Source organism: Notothenia rossii (genome assembly GCF_949606895.1).
Source record: "Notothenia rossii genome assembly, chromosome: 12".
In the NCBI taxonomy this organism is placed as follows: Eukaryota; Metazoa; Chordata; class Actinopteri; order Perciformes; family Nototheniidae; genus Notothenia; species Notothenia rossii.
In genome coordinates, this window is record NC_136911.1 from 3,353,712 (window position 1) to 3,375,964 (window position 22,253).

Genomic DNA, 22,253 nt, shown 5'->3' on the forward strand with positions numbered 1-22,253 from the left:
CAGCAGATCACCACTGGGTTTCTGTTAGTATTATCAGCCGGTTCCTTTTTATAATAGAAAACCATCCAGACGACTTTTAGGTTGGTGGCTTGTTAAAGGATCATGTGTTCAGGCTTGTGTTGTCAAGAGGGCAAACACACCCTGATAGTTTGTTGTGAAATAGGGGAAGTGCATTCATGTTTTACAATTATAAGCACACTATTAGCTGTATATCCTATACTTAAGCTCACAAACACACCCCTTTATATTCAGCTTAATAAAGAAGGCGAGGGGCGTTTGCACTCTGCACTTACCTGTACAAATTAGGATAAAGGTCAGTGTTGTAACACAATTTCCACAATTTTATATAGCATTTTCTTTAAGATTAATCAGAGATATGTTATGTGAATTCAATTTGATTTGTACCCCTTATTTCTTAAGTCTTTGCTCCATTTCGTTGACTTTTTGTTCTTATCTGTGCCTGATTTAAGAAATTATTTAAAAATTGTTATGGATATCTGCAGGAAAATTATTTAAAGTTACTGTTGCCCCAATTTTAATATATATATATATATATATATATATGTATGTATACATCGAAATAAAATAAAAAGTATTTTAAGTATGTGCATTATACTACAATATATAAAAGCAATGAAAATTGAAAAATAAAGTGTAAACAATGATGTGTACTGTATAACAAACGTGTAAAAAATAATAATGTAAATTAAGATTCATGATTACATGTGTTCAAATAGTATATTGGTTGGACTGTACAGTACATACATACATGAATACATAGGCCTACATAATTGCAGGGTCAATGTAAAAGTAAAGATTATTGAACAATATTATTGTACTAATGTAAATGAATACAAATCCGATCTTTTATAATGATATTTTTCTATTATATTTATATAGTAGGCCTACTCTCTTACTTATAGCCCTTGTCATTTTATATAAATACCTTTAATTTAATTGTATTCCAATCTCTCCACAAATACTCTGATGTGTGTGTGTTGAGAATAAAATCCTCCAGGCTGTGGCGCCCCCCGGCGGAGGGATACCCGGGAGGAGAGCGCGCAGGTCCGGTTGTTATGGTGAAGCATTCCCCCTGAGGGCTGGAGCAGCAGCTGATTCAGTTTCACAGGAGACAGCACTCACAGCCAACAGGTAGGATCCACTTTATGTAATATCATTTCCCATCGATATACCTCTCCACTTTTCTCACTTTAACTTGTGTTCGCCAAAGTTAGTCGTTTTCTTTATTTGACGTACCTTGTAATGCACCGCTGTGTGCGTTCGTGCGTCGTGTTTCGGAAAGGTGAGCTAACCTGAGGCTAAAGTGATGTTAGCATGACATCAGAGCTAGTCAACTTTAATGCTGCTTTTAATAGTGTTTTCACCATGTTTAGTCATATAAAGTCACTACGTTAGGACACACCCTCCTGTGTTTACTTGTATCCGTGCTGGAGTCGATAAATGAACCAGGTAGCTTTATTCATTAACCGCTTGTTACCTGTCGAATTAGCCACCTGTTGAGGGCATGAAGGTAAATTAGCTAATCTGCAGCCACCGTTAATCCTGCACAGTGACTACAAGTAAACACTGGTGTTGTTGCTTTCAAAGCCTTTTTATAGCCAATGAAAGTGAGTATAAGTTAATACTTATATGGTAGTTTTCTGATTCATATTAGTCTATATTATATCACAGCTTTATGACAGGGTGGTAAGTGCAAAGTCTATACTATCAGGTGCATGGGCTGGCATACATCTGCACGTTGACTGTTACAGCACAAACTGCAGCTCATAGTTCAGTCACATGGCTCCAATGTCATGCAGGGCTGCAGTCCTGCTGGTATAGTGATTTATATACAAAAGTAATGGGGGGGGGTGTTATATACTTTAGGGGAATTTCATATCAACTCATCAGGATCTCCCTTTAATTGTCATGGATTAGTGGATGTGCACTCGTCTGTTAAATGCATGGGATTTAGAAAAAGGTAATTCTATTTTTCCATATATCTGCATTGAATATTATCACTTTTCCATAGATAACAGTTTGAAGGACATTAGATGTATCCTCCGTGGTTAAATATACCGTCCAAATATCTTAACAAATGAAGTTGTTTAGCTCTTAAGCTATATTTAGCATGATCTGTTGCACCAAATTAGCTTTTTATACTACACACACATGTTGGTTGCAAGAAAGTGAACACTACCGGAGATAATTAAAATAAAAAAGTGTTTGATGGTGAGTTTTATGATTTTGAGTCCCATGAGTTGGATTTACTGCTTTTCTTTGCCATGTGTGTCAGTAAACTCAAAATGTTGGGTGAAATAATAGATTTATTCCAACAAAAATGCAGATTAATGATAACTTTATGCAGGATATACTATAGTTCACTGACCATTCGACTTAAACACAACATCACTGACTTATTAACCCAAACAAACAGTCATTTATTCTTTGTCTAACCTAACTCACAAGTATTCAGACGTGTGGTCAAAGTACTTCTTCAATAGCACACACACACACACACACACACACACACACACACACACACTCACACTCACACTCACACTCACACTCACACTCACACTCACACACTGAACTTAGTAGTACCGATACCGAGCTAAAACTCTGCTCAGAACTCAACCTGGATACAAAGGAATGACATTGCTCAGCTGTTGACTGAAACACACAAAGCTGAGTCGGTGCAGCGCGATCATTCGGGAAGCATCCCGTGAGCTGCACTCTGAACCAATGCCAAGTGAACATGCCTGCATCATATTCAGAGGGGTTTCATCTGCTGCTGTGCAAATACAAATTAAGTGATATGATCCTGGCCAAAATCATTCCGATAATCAGGAAATGATGCTTAAAACTCTTCAAACGGCACTCAAAGTTGCTGGAATCACTTTGCCTGATTATTTCTGAATAATGTCTAAACGTCTGCATCATAGATAGGACAGATTTCTTTAGAGAAACATCATAAAAAGGGAAAAACCAGCTTTAAAAAGTTAATAACACGGTCCCCCTGCATAGAGTGAGTCTGTTCACATGATCATTCCTGTACTTTGCTACCACAATAGCAAGCTTGCAGCATTTCCAGAAAACTACAATCAACTTATTCAGAGTGTTTAGAAAAGAATCCTTGATGGTCGAATAAACAGTCAGAATTGGGGATTTCAGCTCTGGAGATCATTTTAGCAAGATATGTGGCACTATGTTATTTATTTTTAAATGCAGGAATTACTATATGAATATTACACACAATCAAATGATGGTTGCCATAAAAGGGGAAACTACTCTATATGTTCCTATTCCCTCTGATGGGTCAAAGCATTTGAAGAATCCACCTTGGTCCGTGGGCGACTGGGCGTCTCTTAAGTATATTGAACTTTTAACAACAGAAACCGTTAAACAATGTATTCAGAGCAGAAGCAATCTGCCCTTGAGTTGCAGCCCTCGGGGAAACACTGCGGGTCAATGAGTGCCAAACTAAATGGGGAGGGGGTTGCACTTGAGGAGAAGTGTGCACACAGTAAGTCCTGTCATGTGCAATGGTTTGCTCCATATAATCACTCAGAAATCTGAGCAATGCCACGGAGGAGGGAGAGAGAGTGTGGAGGTATAGAGGAGAAATTCAGACAAAGAGTTGCTGCTTTTTCTGGAGAACAGGATATAGAATGAGAGGGCAAAGGGATGTGGAGGAAATAGTGTGAAGGAGATAGAGGAGGAGGAGGAGGAAGTATGGGGAGGAGACGGAGAAACTCCTGGGACAACAGTCTGAGATGATGTATGTGCAGATTCAAACACTGAGAAAAATGAGAAGGAAAGGATGTACGAGAGAATAGAAATGCAACAGAGTGTGACCTTTAAATAACTGCAGGGGTCATTCAACTTGTTTTGAAGAAAATAACTACCGTATATAAGGACAAGAAAAACACTTCTAATGATTAACTAGTGACACACCGGGCGCTTCAGTATCTTGTGAAGTGCTTTTTGAAGTTGAGATAACCTAGAGTTCCAGTACTGGAGGATCCGCACTCAAGATCACAGAGGTTAAAGTCCACTATAGTAAAAGTAAGAAATTGTGTGTGTGTGTGTGTGTGTGTGTGTGTGTGTGTGTGTGTGTGTGTGTGTGTGTGTGTGTGTGTGTGTGTGTGTGTGTGTGTGTGTGTGTGTGTGTGTGTGTGTGTGTGTGTGTGTGTGTGTGTGTGTGTGTGTGTGTGTGTGTGTGTGTGTGTGTGTGTGTGTGTGTGTGTGTGTGTGTGTGTGTGTGTGTGTGTGTGTGTGTGTGTGTGTGTGTGTGTGTGTGTGTGTGTGTGTGTGTGTGTGTGTGTGTGTGTGTGTGTGTGTGTGTGTGTGTGTGAGGTAGGTATACTAGTCTATTCATTGCAGCTGTTGAATGAAGGTTATGTTCCTCTCAGCCCTTCCTGTTCGGTCAATAGGTGGAAAAATCCGACAAATGTCATATTGATGTAGGGATATTTTTCAAAAACACAAACTGTTTAGTTTTGTACACTACGAGTGATCTCACCTGGGCTTTCCCCGGACGTCTGGCCTCGTCCTGACTCAGGATCACAAGGCTCTTACACAGTTTAGCCACCAAAACATTCTGCATTTGAGCTGGGGCTTATTTTATACGGGACTAAATCAACTGCAGCTCGTGAAATGCTAGCTTAGCATCCAGTGTCTCAGTCGACCTGTGAGTGTGCAGACCTTTAGGAGTGTGCACAGAGAGATGAGGTAAGATCACAACATTAGAGAAATATTGAGATGGCTGTATTGATCCTCTTGGTCTTGAGTAGATTTAATCAGTTTCACTCAAAGTTACCATGTGTTATAGTTGAGTATGGGTGTGTAAATCTATGCATTGTGTCAGTTGATTTGTTGATGATAAAGTTGTAGGTCTTGTTGGTGTAGAATGAACCTTTATGCCACATCTGTGTCGGAGTGGAAAGTGATAAAACGATGCCATTTAAAGCATGATTTCTTGGGATACTTTGGAGAGCTGTTTCGGGCAGGATAATCATGTATTTTTTTCCAACACTAGAAGTAACCATTTGTTCTCATTATGTAGTTTTACATACATGTGGGAGCTCAGTGAGGTTGTTAATAATGATTGTGCAGCTACTGTTGTAAAACATAGCTTTTTGTCAAATCCAATCTTGTGTGGAAAGCAAAGAAAGTGTGTGTCCAATTCCAGGTTCGTAAAGGAGCAATATGATCTATTCATGATGGACCTGACGGATTGTTTCTTTGTTCTTAGTCACGCACATCGTACTGTCTCGGCTTCATTCCCTCGATAACTGCACTGATTGGCTTTGGCCGAGATTTGTGTTGTCTAGCCCGCTCTGCCAAGAGTGTGTGTGTGTGTGTGTGTGTGTGTGTGTGTGTGTGTGTGTGTGTGTGTGTGTGTGTGTGTGTGTGTGTGTGTGTGTGTGTGTGTGTGTGTGTGTGTGTGTGTGTGTGTGTGTGTGTGTGTGTGTGTGTGTGTGTGTGTGTGTGTGTGTGTGTGTGTGTGTGTGTGTGTGTGTGTGTGTGTGTGTGTGTGTGTGTGTGTGTGTGTGTGGCAAATCATCAGTGCTAGAGTGGCCTGCATGTGTCAAAAGTTTACCTACATGCAGCTTTGACCTCCCTTTCAACTCTCTGTTATGTAACAAGTCGCTAAATTAGTATCACCACTCACCAATAGTCCGTTAAATGATTTATAAACACACAAAATATTATTAATCTACTTTATAGCTTCACAAAACACCCTCCGTTTGGTCTGTTGTAATGAAAGACACAATTATGGCGCTTTTCCACTGCAGGGCCTCACTCGGGTTAGTACGGTATGGCTAGGCCTCGTTAGGCCAGGCTCACTTTATGCTGTGTTTCCATTACAGTTTAGGAACTGGGGCAGTAACTATAGTAACGCAGTGTAGGCGGAGCCGTGACGTCAACTTCAATGAGAAACACAAAACCAACATCAGCCGTTAGCTGTTAGCCCTCAGAGCTCACAGCTCCTCATATCTGTTCAGAGACTAGACACAAGTTAAACACGTACAAACCACAGACTGTCTGTGTCATGGAGAATACAGTCGCTGGTTTGTTTATGTCTGTAGGCCGTTGTTGTGAGTGTGGACGATCTGAGCATATACTGCGTTAGCTTAGCCAAGCTCCATTCAGAAAACACACATTTTAAAAGGTGTTCCGCCTGCCGTCTGTCTGCAGACTAGTCAAAGCATTAATTCATGGTTTTTACTAACCGGTATCAGTATGTTGTTACTTCAGCATCATTTTGAAATGTGTATTACAATTAAATCAAGGTCAAATATGTTCATTTGGTTGTAGTTGCCAGCGATTCTCTCACTAGTTTAGCATACTCAGCCCGACTCAGCCCGGTTGTTGGCCCGGAAAGAACCTCGATTTTGGAGAGCCAGAAAAGAGTGAAAAGATATCCGCTAGCCGGAACTACGCCTGGTGGAAACGCAACCAAAAATGGGCCGGGCACGGCACGCTTAAACTGTGCTGTAGTGGAAATGCGCCATTAAAGGCAGACGCTTGAGTGTGGGTGAGATTTAGATTAAGATTGTTTATTTATATTTGGTGCAAAGCTAGGTCAAATGACGGATCGAATTTTTTTTGGGGGGGGATTTTGTTGTCTTTTAGAATATCCTGATGCTTTCAACGTGGGCCAGAAATGGACGTTTTATGTAAACAACCCTCACTCTAAGGGTTAAACTTCTCTTTATGACTCTATTTTGAAGGAACACTTAAATATCTCTGTTCTGACATTACACAAAGTAGTTGTGATTAACATCCAGACAATCCCTTCCCAGATGTTAGATGGTGTGTTTCTGTGTGTCTGTGCAGCGCTAAGTGGCCTTGAGTCGGGTGAGTCACTGTGCTCATGGTCAGGGTGGAAAGACTGTAAACCGGTTTAATTGTTATGATCACAGGAACCGTGGTTGGCACTACATTAATACAAAATGGAGACAATTGGACTAACAATGTAGTCCCAAAGCTACTTAACACGGTGAGTTTATTTTGGATTAATAAAGCAAACTTTCATCCCTTCTTACAGTACAAATCCAAATCAGGCGAAGCAGGTCAGTGTAAGGCCATCAAACTAAAAGCCTAACGCTCCTGCTCCTGAGATTTGCATAGTCATCAAATAGAAGCTGATAGAATTGATACAATCAGCAGAGGTGCAGAGCAACAGGTGAATTAAGTGGATGTTTCTGTTAGGAGGTTGTTTTTTCACCACTCCTTTAAACGAGTCATCTGAAATATGAGTCAAATCCTGCCGGATGAGAATGTGTTCTTTAGTTTCTTTTGTGAGCCACACAGCTCCAAGAGTGGGACCTTCATTCCACTGATCTTTTAGATTGTGTATGGCAGGGATCATCAACTACATCACCAAGGGCCCAAATTATTCCTAGAGACACTTTCGGGGGCCATCGATTTATATATATATATAGCCCTGACTTTTGAAGTTGCTGACCGGGGGGGCGGGGGGGGGTGCTCGTGGAGCACGCTCATTTACTGTCAAGTCGCCGGAGCCTCGCAGCAGACTCTTCAGGCTACGCAGTGTGCAGGCTACTGTCCCGCAGCTGCTGCCTCTCTGTTGGACTCCGGTACTGCACATTACTCACGAGACGTTGTAAAATAAAATAAAAAAGAAATGAGTGTGGGGTGAACGCACTAACGGCCCGTCCACACGGCGGCGTGCGTTGACGCTTCAACGCTTCTGTCCATTCACTTTGAATAGGGGGGCGTCACGAATCACCGAACTGCATTGTGGGAGCGTTGCTTCGCTTCAAAAGTTGAGCAATGTTCAACTTTTGAAGCTTCGGCTGAAGCGTCAGCCAATCAAATCATATGCCAGTACAAGCTCTAGCCAATCAAACCGTGTGCTTGTGTGTCCGGGGCGGGAGATTCATGTGATTGGTTGAGTTTCAGACGAGCTCACTGGCAAGCTTCAACGCACGCCGCCGTGTGGACGCTGCGTAACCACTCCGCCAGCGCCACAGCGCGTGCCGGATGAGAATGTCTGGCGTGCCAGATTTGGCCCGCGGGCCGCCTGTTGATGGTCCCTGGTGGATGGTATTGTCCCGCTAACAGCTGTTACAATCCTGCAGAGATTTTCCATATTCCTCCAATCCTTTCTCTTAAAGCTCGAACAATGCTAACAAACGGTTTCCCTTTTTAGTTTGTTAGCTGTGATTAAGAACAATGACCCAAAATAAGCTCTGCTGCTGCTAGCTACACGTAGCCTTCACTGTTCCTTAAGGGTTTGTTAGAATCCTGTTGACCTTTTAACACAACATGGACTTTTCCCTTTAGGAGGAGGACGGCTTAAAGAAATAAAGAAGTGGATAATTGGCATTATAAACAAGCCTAACATTCATCATTCATGATGTTTGATCCCGTGAGTAACAAGTCCGTGTTCGTGTGTGTATTGTCTGAATGAATTATGCGTGCAGTGTTCAGCAGCCTATGGGGGAGAGTTAAGCTTATTACCTCAATCTAAGGAAATCCTTGTATTGTATCCTGTGACAAAGGGTGAGAGGTGAGATGTCCTAAGAATAGAATAACGGCAGAGCGAAGGAACAAATGACAACCGTCTGTCCGCCTTTTAAACAGGAACTATTTGAGTGGCTAGGAAGTTGTCTTAACGGAAACAGTGACTGGTAGGTCTCTCTCTAAATATATATATAAACACCTTATATATGTCCAGATTCAACCCTCAGACTTTGCACACAATATGCCAGTGATGCTGCAGGTACTACATGTTTTTCCTTACTTCTCTAAAAGTAGTCATATGATAATAGTACTGCTTTTTAATAATTGCGTTATATATAAATTATAATCCAGTTGTTTTAGGATTTCTAGGTTGTGAGAAGGACTGTGACCTGGTGTTTATTTTTATTGAGTTATGTTAGGTATTTCCTCATGATGCTTTAGCTCATTGTCAGAAAAAAGTCAGAATTTAATGCCATTGAGTTGTTATGATTCAACTTAAAACCCTCTAAATGTCTCTTTCTAGTTTGTCATTCATTTCTTTATTAAAACACCAAATGTTTTTTTTTTCTCCCCCAAAATACAATTATTTATATATAGCGTTATGACTATTAACGCAATTATACATCCATCTTTTTACACCAATTGACAGCACTTCTTTCACCTCATTTGGATATCAATTGGAGGCTGTGGTGCAGTGGGTTGTCCGTAGGTGTTGGGATCAGGGGAGCACAGGTTCAAGCCCCACTGCATGTCGTTGTGTCCCTGAGACACTTCACCCCAAAGTGCTCCTGTGGGGATTGTCCACAGTGTTGAGTATGGAAGTCACTTTGGATAAAATGTAATGTATTAAATCAACTAGTTAGTTTAACTTTAACCTGGTTATTATAAATGCCTCTTGGTGTGTTATCTGTGGCTGCGTGTTGGCGTGTCTCCGTGGCCCAGGACTGGTGTCTTGTCAGTCGCTCTCTATCTCGCTGAGTGCGTCTAGTTGACCTTCCTCTCAGCGCTCACAGGCCAGGCCTAAATTATAAATGAATAGCCTGGAAAGAGTATTAATGTGTGTGTGTGTGTGAGAGCCACGTAACTCATCTGGGAAGTTAAAGAAAAGTAATGAGAGTGCGGTCACCTGAGTTATAACTCCACGCTCACATCTGATCTTTTTACCCGCTTCTCGACCACGTCCCTCTCTCGGTTTTTACTCCACGTTTATGCTAATGGCGGCGTCGTGTGTATCGGGCTGCAGGGTGTGTCAATCATTAATGAAAAGCGTCCCACCGTCTCAGGTTTCCTCCGGGAGAGGAGTGGGAGAGGAGGGAGTCGCTGGAAGGAGCTCAGGGGTTAAAGATAACAGCACGAGGAGAGCAGTGTGCAAACATTACACTGTAACGCGGCACTCGCATTGAATTCTTCTCCTCTCTCCCGCTCTACAGGCAGACAATGACGTTGAGGGACGAATCATTGAAACCTCGTTTGAATCCCTGAAGACAAAACGTTCACAACAACACGTTTGAAAAGTCTCCACTCACCCACACGGGGGGGGTACTGCCACAGCATCAGCTGAAGTTGGACTTAAATCCTAGCTTAAGCTCCTCACTTCTTCCGGTTCTGTGGATGTGTTGTTCATCACATTCTCACGATGGATTCTCAAACACTTGGATCAACATCTTGGACACAGTCACCCTCACTTTGGATCAGAAGCTCTCATAAGGCATCTATTCCTTTCTAGAAACATCTCATCTCTCGATCTCTTCCCTTCAGTGGGTCAAGTTCCCCACAGCTGATATGGACGGGAGGACTGACGGTTGCTCACAGCCCAAATCCTGGATGTTTCTCTCTTTGATTTTCCAAGGCACGATGTGAAAGATGAGGAGGAGACATTGCCACAACATGTTGCTTCCTTCTGAAATCAGGGAGATACCTTCCACCTGATTGCACAACATACGTTTCATCACACTCTGGATATTTGTGAAATTTGCTCCTTATTTTTTTACAGATAAGCTTAAGCTGCAGTGTCTGTCTCCCACTGGCCCTAACGTAGGCCTGGTTGGCCTTACAGAAGGGCCTCCTTAAGGGGCGAGACGTAGAAGACGTTTAAGAAACTTTTATGTTCCACATCCTTTTGGACTAAGAGAACCCGAGAGGAGAAGACACCGGGACCGTTGGTGGTGGTGTGGCATGGCAGCAGAGCACGGGGAGCTGCTGGGTGAGATGGCCACAGTCGGGCGCCTGGGAGCCACCGAGCGCCTGAAACACGCCCAGAAGCGTCGCGTTCAGCAGCTGAAGGGATGGGCGCAGATGGAGAAGGACTCAACGCGAGGGTCGACAGCCAAAGCGGATAAGAAGAAGGCACGCGCCATAAAAGTCACGTTCCCCCAGTCCATCACGCTGCTGGATGCTGCTGCACGCAACGACGTGGAGGAGGGTTGGTACCAACACGCACTCAGAGAGAACGCTAGAAGCTTAAACAACACAATACATTGAATGAAAAGTAAATCAGTAAATCTTGAATAGGTGAGGAAAGTCAAGAACACTCAGAAGTTGCCAAAACATGTCCGATGACCCTTGAAAGCTAAAAGTCTTTGGCACTATGAACTCCTTTTCTGAGACATAAAGCAATTATCAGAAGGTGGCATGATGATCCGTAAAAAGGGACTCAAAGGAAGTTATTTATGCATAATTTATACCCTATATATACGGTGGTTATCAATAGTGTATAGGATAGTCAGTCCCAGGGCTAATTATAAACCTTGTGAGTTCATTATTAACACACAGACACATTGTAGGTGCTCGTTAGATCAATTTAGTGCAGACAGATAGGTGCCAAGGGTTATAATGTTTATGTGAAAAGGACTCTGCCCGGGTGCTCAGTTGTGTGTGTGTGTGTGTGTGTGTGTGTGTGTGTGTGTGTGTGTGTGTGTGTGTGTGTGTGTGTGTGTTTCTTTTAGTGAGGGAACTGCTAAACAACGGCGTCAGCCCAGATCTGGTCAACGAGGATGGACTGACAGCCCTACATCAGGTACACACACACACACACACACACACACACTTACACACACTTACACCTAGTTGTGTCACCTGTGCAGGGAGAAGGACACGATCCCTCACTGGCCTCCCGCCCCTCAAACACAGACTGCTCTGTCATAGCGTAGCATCAGCCATCTGTGACCAAGGTGCTTAAACTAGCTCACACTCCATAGATTATTTTGCATATTATTCTTGATTTTTACCCTTTTTTAGGATTGTTTTATGGTGTTCAGTTGGGTAATGGCTATCCGTCGTGTTATAGTGATACTTTTAAGCGGAGCTGTTGGGAGGAGATTCTTTACACTGGTACATTGAAACCTGTGGAGCTCAAATTAGCGATGATTTGTTCTCGATGATGCTACCTACTTTTACACCAACACTTCATGACTGCCCTTAACGAGGCAGGTCACTGTGTGTGTGTGTGTGTGTGTGTGTGTACGTCTCATGCAGTCACAGCTCTGATCTGAGTTTGCCTTTGTTTTGTCTGAACCATAACCTACCCTCAGTCAGTTTACAAAAACACACTCTTATTCATTTCCACCCTTTTAGTGTAATCATCTGTTTTTGAAGGCTTACATTCCTTTCCTGAACACAGCAGTCAGATTGAGAAGTAACCATCATTAGCGTCCTGTGTTTAGTTTGTCAGGACCTTGAAACACATACTTTAAAATATCTCAGAAACCTTCTCTCCCTTCTTGTTTTGCTCTCTGTTATTTATTTCTCTTCCTAAGTAAACACATTCTGCCATAAATTCACGAGGGTGGTATATGTGCGCACAGAGAACTCTTTATAAAAGCCGTCGCCTCTGCTCTTCCCCTTGGAAAACGTCAGTGTTTACAGAGCAGAGGGCTGGGCCACGCATGCACATTTGACTCAAGCAAGTGTATTAGTTTCCATAAATAATAATGCATAGATATCCCTTTCTCTAACGCTGCCTGTGTATTCGTATGTATTTTCCCTCTCAGTGCTGCATAGATGACTTTGTGGAGGTCGTGCAGTGCCTGCTGGACGCTGGTGGCTGTGTGAATGCGTGTGACAGTGAGCTGTGGACGCCGCTGCACGCTGCTGCCACCTGTGGACACACCGGCCTGGTGCAGCTGCTCATCCAGGCGTGAGTTCCCCCATCAATATCAACCCCATATTTCAGCTTCTTTGATACCATTCAAAACGTCCTGCTGTCAGCGCGGTGAACAAAGGTCTAAGCAAATAAGCACACATTTAAAAGGGAAATGCCTCATTTGCATATTTAAACGGAAAGGTTTTCAAAACGTAATGTCCCCAAACTGATATATTATTGAGTTTTACAAAAACTATATTAGGATAAATTCTGCTTTAATTATACAATTTCTAGTCCAGAATATAAACAGACTTCTTTGCGAGGGACTGATCTACATAAACGATGCAAACATGGCTGCACTTTGGCTTTCAAGACACTTTGCATGTGTATGAATGTTCGTGAGTACATCTGGGCGTGTCACAGTGTGGCACTAATCCTGTGTGTGTGTGTGTGTGTGTGTGTGTGTGTGTGTGTGTGTGTGTGTGTGTGTGTGTGTGTGTGTGTGTGTGTGTGTGTGTGTGTGTGTGTGTGTGTGTGTGTGTGTGTGTGTGTGTGTGTGTGTGTGTGTGTGTGTGTGTGTGTGTGTGTGTGTGTGTGTGTGTGTGTGTGTGTGTGTGTGTGTGTGTGTGTGTGTGTGTGTGTGTGTGTGTGTGTGTGTGTGTGTGTGTGTGTGTGTGTGTGTGTGTGTGTGTAGTGGGGCTGACCTGCTGGCTGTCAATGCAGATGGCAACATGCCCTATAACCTCTGTGAGGATGAGGCCACGCTCGAGCTGCTGGAGATGGTCATGGCTGAACAGGGTCAGTAAAATAAATCTGTTTTTGCTCTCTCACGCATTGGTGCTGTTTGCAATAACATTTATAAAAAACATAATGGATTCTTTCTAAGCTAACACATCTTCCTTATTTGTCGCTCCCTTTGGAAACCAGTTAGTGCTCTATAATAAACAGGCTGTTAATGTGTGTATGCTAACATGAATCATTTTTTTCCTGTGTGTGTGTAGGGATAACTCAGGACCGCATAGATGAATGCCGGGGGGCTAAAGAGAAAGCCATGCTGGCTGACATTCAGGCTCTGGTTCAGAACGGAGCGGACTTAAACGCACAGGATGCTAACGGAACCACACTGGTGAGTCAGAGGGACATTAGAAATTAGGCCAGGGATTTTTATAAGGCTGTGCCATTTAGTTTGAAAGCTATCAATATGTTTTTAGTGTTATAGAATTAGGTGAATGAGTGAAATATATATTACCCTCTGGGGGAAATTGCTTTTCAAGGAGAGCACGAGAGAATGTCCAAAGAGTGGCATCATTAGTTTACAGTTGTGTCTGCGTAGGATTATATCCACCTTGTGTTTAGAGTCCGAAAGCAAACAGTGAAAACACAAACATAGCTTTCTCGACTTGCTTTAGTTCATCGAGGCCAGGGATGGGCAAATGGCGGGCCTGACTCCTAGTTACGTCGCGAGCTGCGTACATGATGTCGTTCGGCAGCCAAATGCTGCACAATAATCTGTGACGCGTTTGTGTATATTGTTTGTTTCCCGGGGAACCACTCACAAGAAACACCGGCTGTTGTTACGCCTGCTGTGACGTCAAGTTACCGCTTCAGTGTTTCCCCTATATACAGATAGTGGCGGCGCAGCCAGGTACCCAAAACAAACAAAGAAATATTTTCTTTTAACTTTAAAAAAAAAAATTTAAAATAATAATAAGTGGCGACCCTTTTTCATTTTTGATTGTTTGTTATGTGGATTTGTAGTATTTGTGTTACTGTATGTTCAATAAAGGTGTATTTTGGCTAAATCTTGAGACATTGCCACTGTATGAACTGGCAGGGCGCCAGATCTGGGGGGCGCTGCGCTGGGAGCTCTGGGAGGGGAATAAACATTTTTGACCGTTGGCGCTCATCCTAATTTTTGGCCTTGATCTAACAGCATTCATAATTAAGTAAATGTAACACCCTTTTCACCCCAGTTACACTTTTCATTTGCCCTGTACGATGGGCGCTGTAAGTGATGAAAGTGGGGGGTGTTGGCTTATCAGGCGCCCGCAGCTCACAGCCAAAGTGCGAGCGAGGGAGAGAGAGCGAGAGAGCGAGCGAGGGAGGGAGGGAGAGAGTGAGAGAGGGCGCACCGGTACCGGCGCTGTTGTTATTAGAATCTGGTGCTAGCTGCGCTAACGGATATAAGAAGTAGATGTTTCTACAACCAGGGTGGAGGAGAGCTCTCCTGTCAGACTGAGAGGCTCAGTGAGGTAAAGGACTCTCTGAGTGTTTAGATATTTAATTTGAGTCTAAGTTATCTCAGTGGGTCTCAAACAAATATGTGTTTTATTATTATATGTAAACACATATTCCCAAGGCACTCCTTTATAATTATTAGGATAAATAAAAACAGGTTTGAAATCATTCCAATGTATACTATAGGACAGTAAACCAAAAATATCGTTTAAAGTTGGAGAGATACAAAAATATGCATGAATAAATAAATGAATGTTAACTGGTAAAATAAGATATGAATGAACAACAAAAATAAAATAAGTTACATTTATTTGTTATTGGCTATGGTAGGTTATTGGTTATGTTCACATACTTATTGATTATTAAAATGTAAACTGATCTTTTTCATATGGGCGTTTTAGAGTTGTACCCCCTAGATCAGGTTAAAAGAAAATCATACAATACTGAACACATTTGAAGCCATTTTGACGTATATCAATAAGTTTCTGTTTTTCTAGTGTATTTGTATTTTGTAGAGAGTTTTCATTTATTCTTTATATATAAAATCTCGCCTAGGGCAGCAAATAGAACCGGCCCTGGTACTAGGCCTCAAGAGCCTTTCTTGTGCTGACACATAGAAACAAATTGGCGCGGCGCACTTCGCACGTGCACACACTAAAAAAATTATCTATGATTACTATACGCCTTTCAGTCATAATTTCAGCGGAGGGAGGGGGAGCGGAGCTGAGGAACAGCAGAGTGGGGGCTGACAGGTGTCTGTGTGGACACTCCCCTTATTGTGCGTCAGCAGAGACAGGCTACAAGTGTCTTAGGTTCAAGTTAGAAAAACTAATGTCTGGGGTAATGTTCATGACTTCATGTCATCTTAACGGTTAATCTCAATGCACACACATGTTCCGTGTTTTCCAATAGTTTAAAATAGTTTTATTCCACTGTTAAATAACCTGTTCAATACAAACATGCCACTTGTAAACATTAAATAACATTTCTGTGAACTGATATTTGTTTAGTGAGCTTATTAGAGGATGTTCCCTGAAAGATTGTAAAATGTCAATGAAGATGTCAGACTTAGTGTATTTGTTAATAATTACATACAATACATGGTGGTCCAAGTGAATCTGCGGCCCCCTGGTGGCCAGTACATCAATTATGTGGCCCCCACCACCATCCAAGTTGCCCATCCCTGATCTAGGCTGTGCTTTTAGTTTCTCTGAAGTGCTCCATCTCAAGGTTACAATTCAATATCGAAACAGGTTCCTATTCTTAGTCACGGATGTGCGAACAGAGAAGTTCTAAATCAGCAGAACAAAGGAAATGTGTTTTGTATCTTTTTCTGAATGCATTTGGACGTTGTATTTTACATCAGCTGTTTGCTTCTCCCTACGTTAAACTGACTTCTCTTCCAGCTCCACATAGCGTCGGCTAACGGCTACGTGTCCGTGGCGGAGCTGCTGGTGGAGCACAGAGCTCAGATGGAGGTGAGGGACTCTGACGGCTGGACGCCGCTGCACGCCGCCTCCTGCTGGGGACAGGTGAGTGCTGAAACACACGTCGGAGGATGAAACCCTTCCACTTTTCTTAAATGAACCATCTCTATGTCTCTGTGTGATCCATAGATCCAGATGGTGGAGCTGTTGGTGGCGCATGGAGCCAGTTTAAATACAAAGTCTGTGCTGGACGAGACGCCTCTGGGTAAGATCATTTATGGTTCTGTATTGCTTCATGGCAAAATAATAATTGGGAAAAGAAACCATAGCTTTCATCTGATTGTAATCCCAGTGGCACCCAGGCTATGCAGTTACTTAAAAAGCAACAATCACCCTGCTAGAATTTCGTATAAACTGCCTGCGCTAAAATAGGAACTAGTTATCCTGGTACATTTCTTAAAGTCCTGTTGATTCTTGTTGGCATCTTTCCTTCCATGTAACCTTTGCTTCTACTGGCGTTTCAGATGTGTGTATGGACGAAGAGGTCAGAGCCAAACTGATGGACCTGAAACACAAACATGACGCCATCATGAAGAGCCAGGACCGGCAGAAAGGAACGCTGCAGAGACGAGCCTCGAGCACCGGCAGCAGAGGGTGAGAGGGAGCATTACAGACCAGAGGGGGAAGAAAGTACTCATGAAGTTGGAGCAGTTCAACCAAAATGTCCCCCTCTCTCTCGTTTGTCTGTGCAGCAAGGTGGTACGTCGCGTCAGTGTGAACGAGCGCTCCAGTCTGTACCGGCGCGAGCACCACAAAGAAGCCATGGTGTGGCAGGAGCGCGGCCGACAGCCGGAGTCTCAGGACGAGGACGAGGACAGACAGACGGACAACGAGCTGCACCGGCACGCCACCATGGTGAGAGAGAGGCCGGAGACAGGCTGACATGGCGCTGAGGAGATGTGTCGTGGTTTCAGTCGAACTTGGACACCGCTAGACGAAGCCGATTACACTTCTTAACAAGCTGGTTGTAACTTAGGAAAAAGAAACATAATATAATAATTCCTCTTATTTATAAAGGCGGCTTTCAAGGCTCTCAAGGTCGCCGTACACACAACGAAAACAAAACGACAATTTAGTCAATCAATAATGTCTTGTCTAGTTCTCACTGTTTATTCTTACATTTTCAAAGAGTTCTATCAAACTCCGGTTCAGGGGTGAAAAAGAAAACGGGTTGAAAGCTTTCTTGTTTTTTTTATTATATAAGAACACTTAAGGACACTAAGGCAAGGCAAGTGTATTCATACAGCACCTTTCAACACAAGGCAATTCAAAGTGCTTTACAAAAAATGAAAGACATTAAGAAAATGGCATTTAACATCAGTCATTAAAAAAAAAAGATAAGAAAAAATACATTATAAAAGTTACAGTGCAGTTTAAGATGTGAATAGTTCAACTAAGGTAGATAAAGTATTAAACTAAACAATGTGGGCGACATGGGTCTGTGTTCGTTTGTCTCATAATAATAATAATAGATTACATTTGTATAGCGCATTTCAAGGGACCCAAGGCCGCTTTACATGATGAACAAACAAACAAAAGGGGCAAATAATAAAGTAAAAAAATCAAATAAATAGCAGTAGGAGTGGAAGCAGGGGGGCTGTGATTAGGCCTGTCACGATAATTAATTTTGTTGGACGATACATTTTTCTGGAAATTATTGCGATAAACGATAATATTGTCGGCACCGTTTTAAGACCATTTTAGACATAATGATAATATATAATAATAATTCAAGTACATCCTTTCAAACATAACTTTTTATTGAACATTCAAAATTGCAAATGAAATCTGAAATAATATTAAAATATATAAATGATATATAATAAATAAAACAAATTAATTAAATTATAATAAATTAATTAAATCACACAACCAAAACAATAAATTAAATAGTCAGGCTGGAAAACAGAGCTCTCTCTCTCTCTCTCTATATATATATATATATATATATATATATATATGAGCACACATTGTCTCACAAGCAAAAAAAACCTCCTTAAAACAACAGTCAAGAGTACAGTTCACTGTCAAAGACCCAGATGCCTCAACAGCCCATATCCAAACCTGTTTTCTAAGTTTTCGAGCAAGGAACACCAACATGTTTGCATTGTCGGGCGGGGCTCTCCATCTCCAGCTGCCGTGTTTGCTCCCAGCTGGGAAAACGGAATGGAGTGGTTGTGTTTTAGGTGGTTTAAAATGCGTGGTATTGCCTGCTTTTGTCGCTAACTTTTTTAAACCAATGCGACACACCGCCCGGCTCATTCAAGTCCGTAGGTTCGCCTCGTTGATTTGGTTTGAATCCAAAATACTGCCACACCGGAGAATCGAGATGTGTAGTTAGGTTTTGTAACCAATTCCATTTCACTTTAAATTCCCCGCGAGTAAGTCACACGTTGTCTCCCGCTTGTCGCTATATTATTAATTTGGCTGCTGCACGTGCACGCGGAGTGTCCTGACCTGGCTGTGTGTCAGCCCCGCCCCTCACAGCGCGCCTGGCAGCCACAGCGCTCCAGGCTAAAATGCTGGTCACATCTTTATGTAAACGGCAATTTATCGAGCTCAGAAAAGTTATCGAGTCCATTTTTATTTATCGTACGATAAGTCAATTTATCGATTATCGCGACAGGCCTAGCTGTGATGGGTTAGGGGTCAAAGGCCATGGTGAACAGGTGAGTTTTTAATGATGACTGGAAGATGTCTCATGGATGCTGTCTCCCTGTTACACGACTAGTTGAAGCTGATTGTCTTCAATGTTCTCTCTGCTGCTCCAGGTCGCTGGTGCCGGAGCCACGTCCCGCCTCGAGGAGCTGGAGTCTGCAGACAGGAGCGTTGTGTCCAGCCTGGGTAACGGAGGGACGTCTTTGTCTCCGGCGTCCTCTGTCCCCGGAGAGGTGTGGAGTGGAGGAGGTCTGATGGACCGCAGCGCCTCCTACCAGCTCAGCCCCTCAGAGGGGGAGGGGGCGGACAGTATGACTCGGGAGAAATCTCACCAAACGCTGGCCGACCTGAAGCGCCAGCGAGCCGCCGCCAAGCTCAACAAGTACCCAGCCCCTCAACCCCCGCTGCCCCCTGCCCTGGAGGAGGAGCCTGCCGCGGAGCTGACCCCCCCTCAGGCACAGCATGAGGTCCAGACCGCCCCCCCCCCTGCAGAGGAGCTCGCCTCCCCCAGCCAGGTGTACTTCACCCCCGCCAGCGGAGACCCTCCCCTTCTGAAACTCAGAGCGCCTGAGGAGGAGCAGTCTAACAATAAGGAGCCCTGCTGTGGACTCATGTAGACACACACACACACACACACACACACACACACACACACACACACACACACACACACACACACACACACACACACACACACACACACACACACACACACACACACAAGCCGGCGTTACACTCCAAAGTGGCAAAAAAGCTTTCAGAACAAACAAAGAAATCCTTAAAGACTGAGTTGAGGCCACATGCCAATGAGGGTTTGATCCACGCAGCATCTCAGTGACTGAGGGGCAACCCTTGTGCTTATTTCACGTTTTTTAACACGATACACTCGCTCCACTAAAGGTCCTAACATTCCCTGTGGCTCCCTCCAGATGTCAGGTGTACGTGAGACACTAAAAGAAAAACGACGGATACCAAATAATTGCTTTATTCTGCCTTTTTGTTTATTACTTTATTTATCGTTTACTACACTACACAATTACTGTCGGTTAACATTTCAGATGAATGAAATTCAGTTCAAGATTATTTGTTTCAAATTAAGATGTTTTCTTTTCTGAGTCCTATGATGGGTGATCCACATTTGCATACATTTCCATTAGGAGCCAGAGATCGCTTTGTGCATGAGATTGCTCGGTCATGATGGTTCCCGTCTACAGCAGAGCTCTTCTAAATGTTCATTTACAGAAAGATCAAAACATTTCCTTGATTGTTTTTTTTATTGGACTTCATTTCCTGATTACTTTTTTTGTTACTTTTCCAGTGCACAGAAAAGCCTACATGTGTAACGGTGCAAGTGTTTTTGTTTAAAAATAATTAGAGATCATAAATGCTTCTATTGAAATCAGTGGATCCTCGGCCTATCATAATCACTTCTATTTTTTTTACCCTCTGAATGGAATCACATTATTTATTATCTAATACTGAATATGGCTGACGGTGTACAGTTCCTTTTTTTTTTTTTAAGATAAAAGTTTGAAAGCAAGATATTTATCAGAGTAATTATATATAATTGAAGTTGTCAAACCAAGTGAACTTGACATATGATTTATTTCACAGGTTGGTGCCTTCCTTAGGTGGTGATTTGACTTAGGTTTGCAATGCTTGCACAAAGTCCCACATAGAGTTGGGATCAAATGATCTGTCCGATATGAACTCCTACGTGACGTGCGGTCAATGCACTCTCATTTCTGTGTTGCAATTCAGTTTTGCTAGTGATTTTTACTGAGCCTTGTTAAGAAAAAAAACTACATAAAAAAAAGTTGTCATTAATGTTTCTGCCTTTTTTGTCTGTCTGGTTTAGATATACACGTTTGTGAAGAAACATGACGTTGCAACCTACGTTTTGGGGACCTTTACACATTACGCTTAATTTAACTTGGCCTCATGTTAAGGGAACTGACGGTCTTGTTGACATGAAGTGAGCGATGTCTCCCTCTCGTGGTGAAAATGTAAAAGTGTTATGCACAAAGACTTTTCCTCTTACATCATGTGGTCACTCACTTTCAGCTCATCTCGAATGTCACACTCCGTCCTTAATCCACCTGCGAAGGGAAGCGCATGATGTACGTAATAAACCCTTCCCTACACTTAAAAGTATCACATGTACACAGGGGCGCCGCCCCCATGAAAAGATATCACATTGGTTACTTACACATTTTTTTCTTAATGTTCTAAAATAGTTTGGGCCCCTGTCCGTCACGGGCCCTTAAAATCGTCCTAACTTTTCACCCCCTTACGGCGCCCCTGCATGTACATAGAACTTTTGGGACTCTTGTCATCAAGAATTTAGTTTCCCTTTTTAAGAATCTCTGCACACACACACACACACACACACGCACTGTGTAGCACATGTTGTATGTGGCCTTGGTAACAGCTGTGCATGAAGTGTGTTCAATATGCCCCCCTGCTTATATTCAGAGATGTTTTAACTCGAGGGCTGTGAGCGACTAACAGAGAGCTGTTTGAAAGTTGTATTTATTATACAATGTCGATGCGTCCTTCAAATTAAGGTGTGGTTTGAAATGGAACAGTGTCAGGTGATGCTGCCAAAATACGCACTGCATGGCTCGGGAAGACTGCAGGGACATCACATGTTGGGATATCAAATGTCTTTCCCAAGACCTTTCCAGAACATCTCGTGGGGTTTCTATGTCTCACACTCACAGCTTATTCTGTGGCTCTCTTTCTGTTGCACTAACAAAGGTTTTTTTTGCACAACAGCTTCTATCTGCTTTGAAATCCTTGCCTTGCCTGCATTCCTAACTCTTACTCGCTTTTGTTGTCGACCAAATTCCAAGTCTCTCATTACCCCCACATTTGTCCAAAACATGTCCTCAAGTCTCATTTCAAAAGTATGTTTGGTTGTGAGCTACTGGAAAGTCTGCTTTTGTCAACTTATTAACAATGTTGCAACTTGCAGAAAATAACCTTTGCATTGTAAGAGCCTTTCTCAAAACTCTCTTTGTTCCTAATGCAGAGCACATGATGGATTAAAGGATCCCTGAGAAAAACATGCTGCCCCATAATTCCTTGCAACACACCCAAGCATTTATGTGAGACACACACCCAATTTAACTTAATTTCCTCAAACACTCATTTTACCACATTACCCTAATGTGGTTTGTCTGCCTTTTAAAGAGACAAACAAACAACTTCTTTAGGTTCCGAACGCAGCACTGCTTTTATATTGTCCCTTTGGTACAGAATGATAGACTCTTAAATTACAATTCATG

The 22,253-nt window shown here is 42.7% G+C and overlaps 1 protein-coding gene across 3 annotated transcripts; it reads left to right on the forward strand.

The window, feature by feature from the left end:
- Positions 1 to 1,020: 1,020 nt before the first annotated feature.
- On the forward strand, positions 1,021 to 20,790 carry ppp1r16a (protein phosphatase 1, regulatory subunit 16A). Of its 3 annotated transcripts, none has more exons than XM_079662217.1 (11): positions 1,021 to 1,152; positions 9,930 to 10,921; positions 11,445 to 11,515; positions 12,489 to 12,634; positions 13,275 to 13,378; positions 13,582 to 13,706; positions 16,225 to 16,350; positions 16,435 to 16,510; positions 16,770 to 16,899; positions 16,998 to 17,160; positions 19,077 to 20,790. In XM_079662217.1, the coding sequence occupies exons 2-11, from the start codon at positions 10,675 to 10,677 to the stop codon at positions 19,578 to 19,580; spliced, it is 1,692 nt and encodes a 563-aa protein (XP_079518343.1). In that variant the 5' UTR covers positions 1,021 to 1,152; positions 9,930 to 10,674; the 3' UTR covers positions 19,581 to 20,790. The 3 variants fall into 3 exon arrangements, with proteins under 3 accessions (XP_079518343.1, XP_079518345.1, XP_079518344.1); XM_079662219.1 differs by lacking the exon at positions 1,021 to 1,152 and adding an exon at positions 1,870 to 1,981; XM_079662218.1 differs by lacking the exon at positions 1,021 to 1,152 and adding an exon at positions 8,057 to 8,404.
- Positions 20,791 to 22,253: the final 1,463 nt, after the last annotated feature.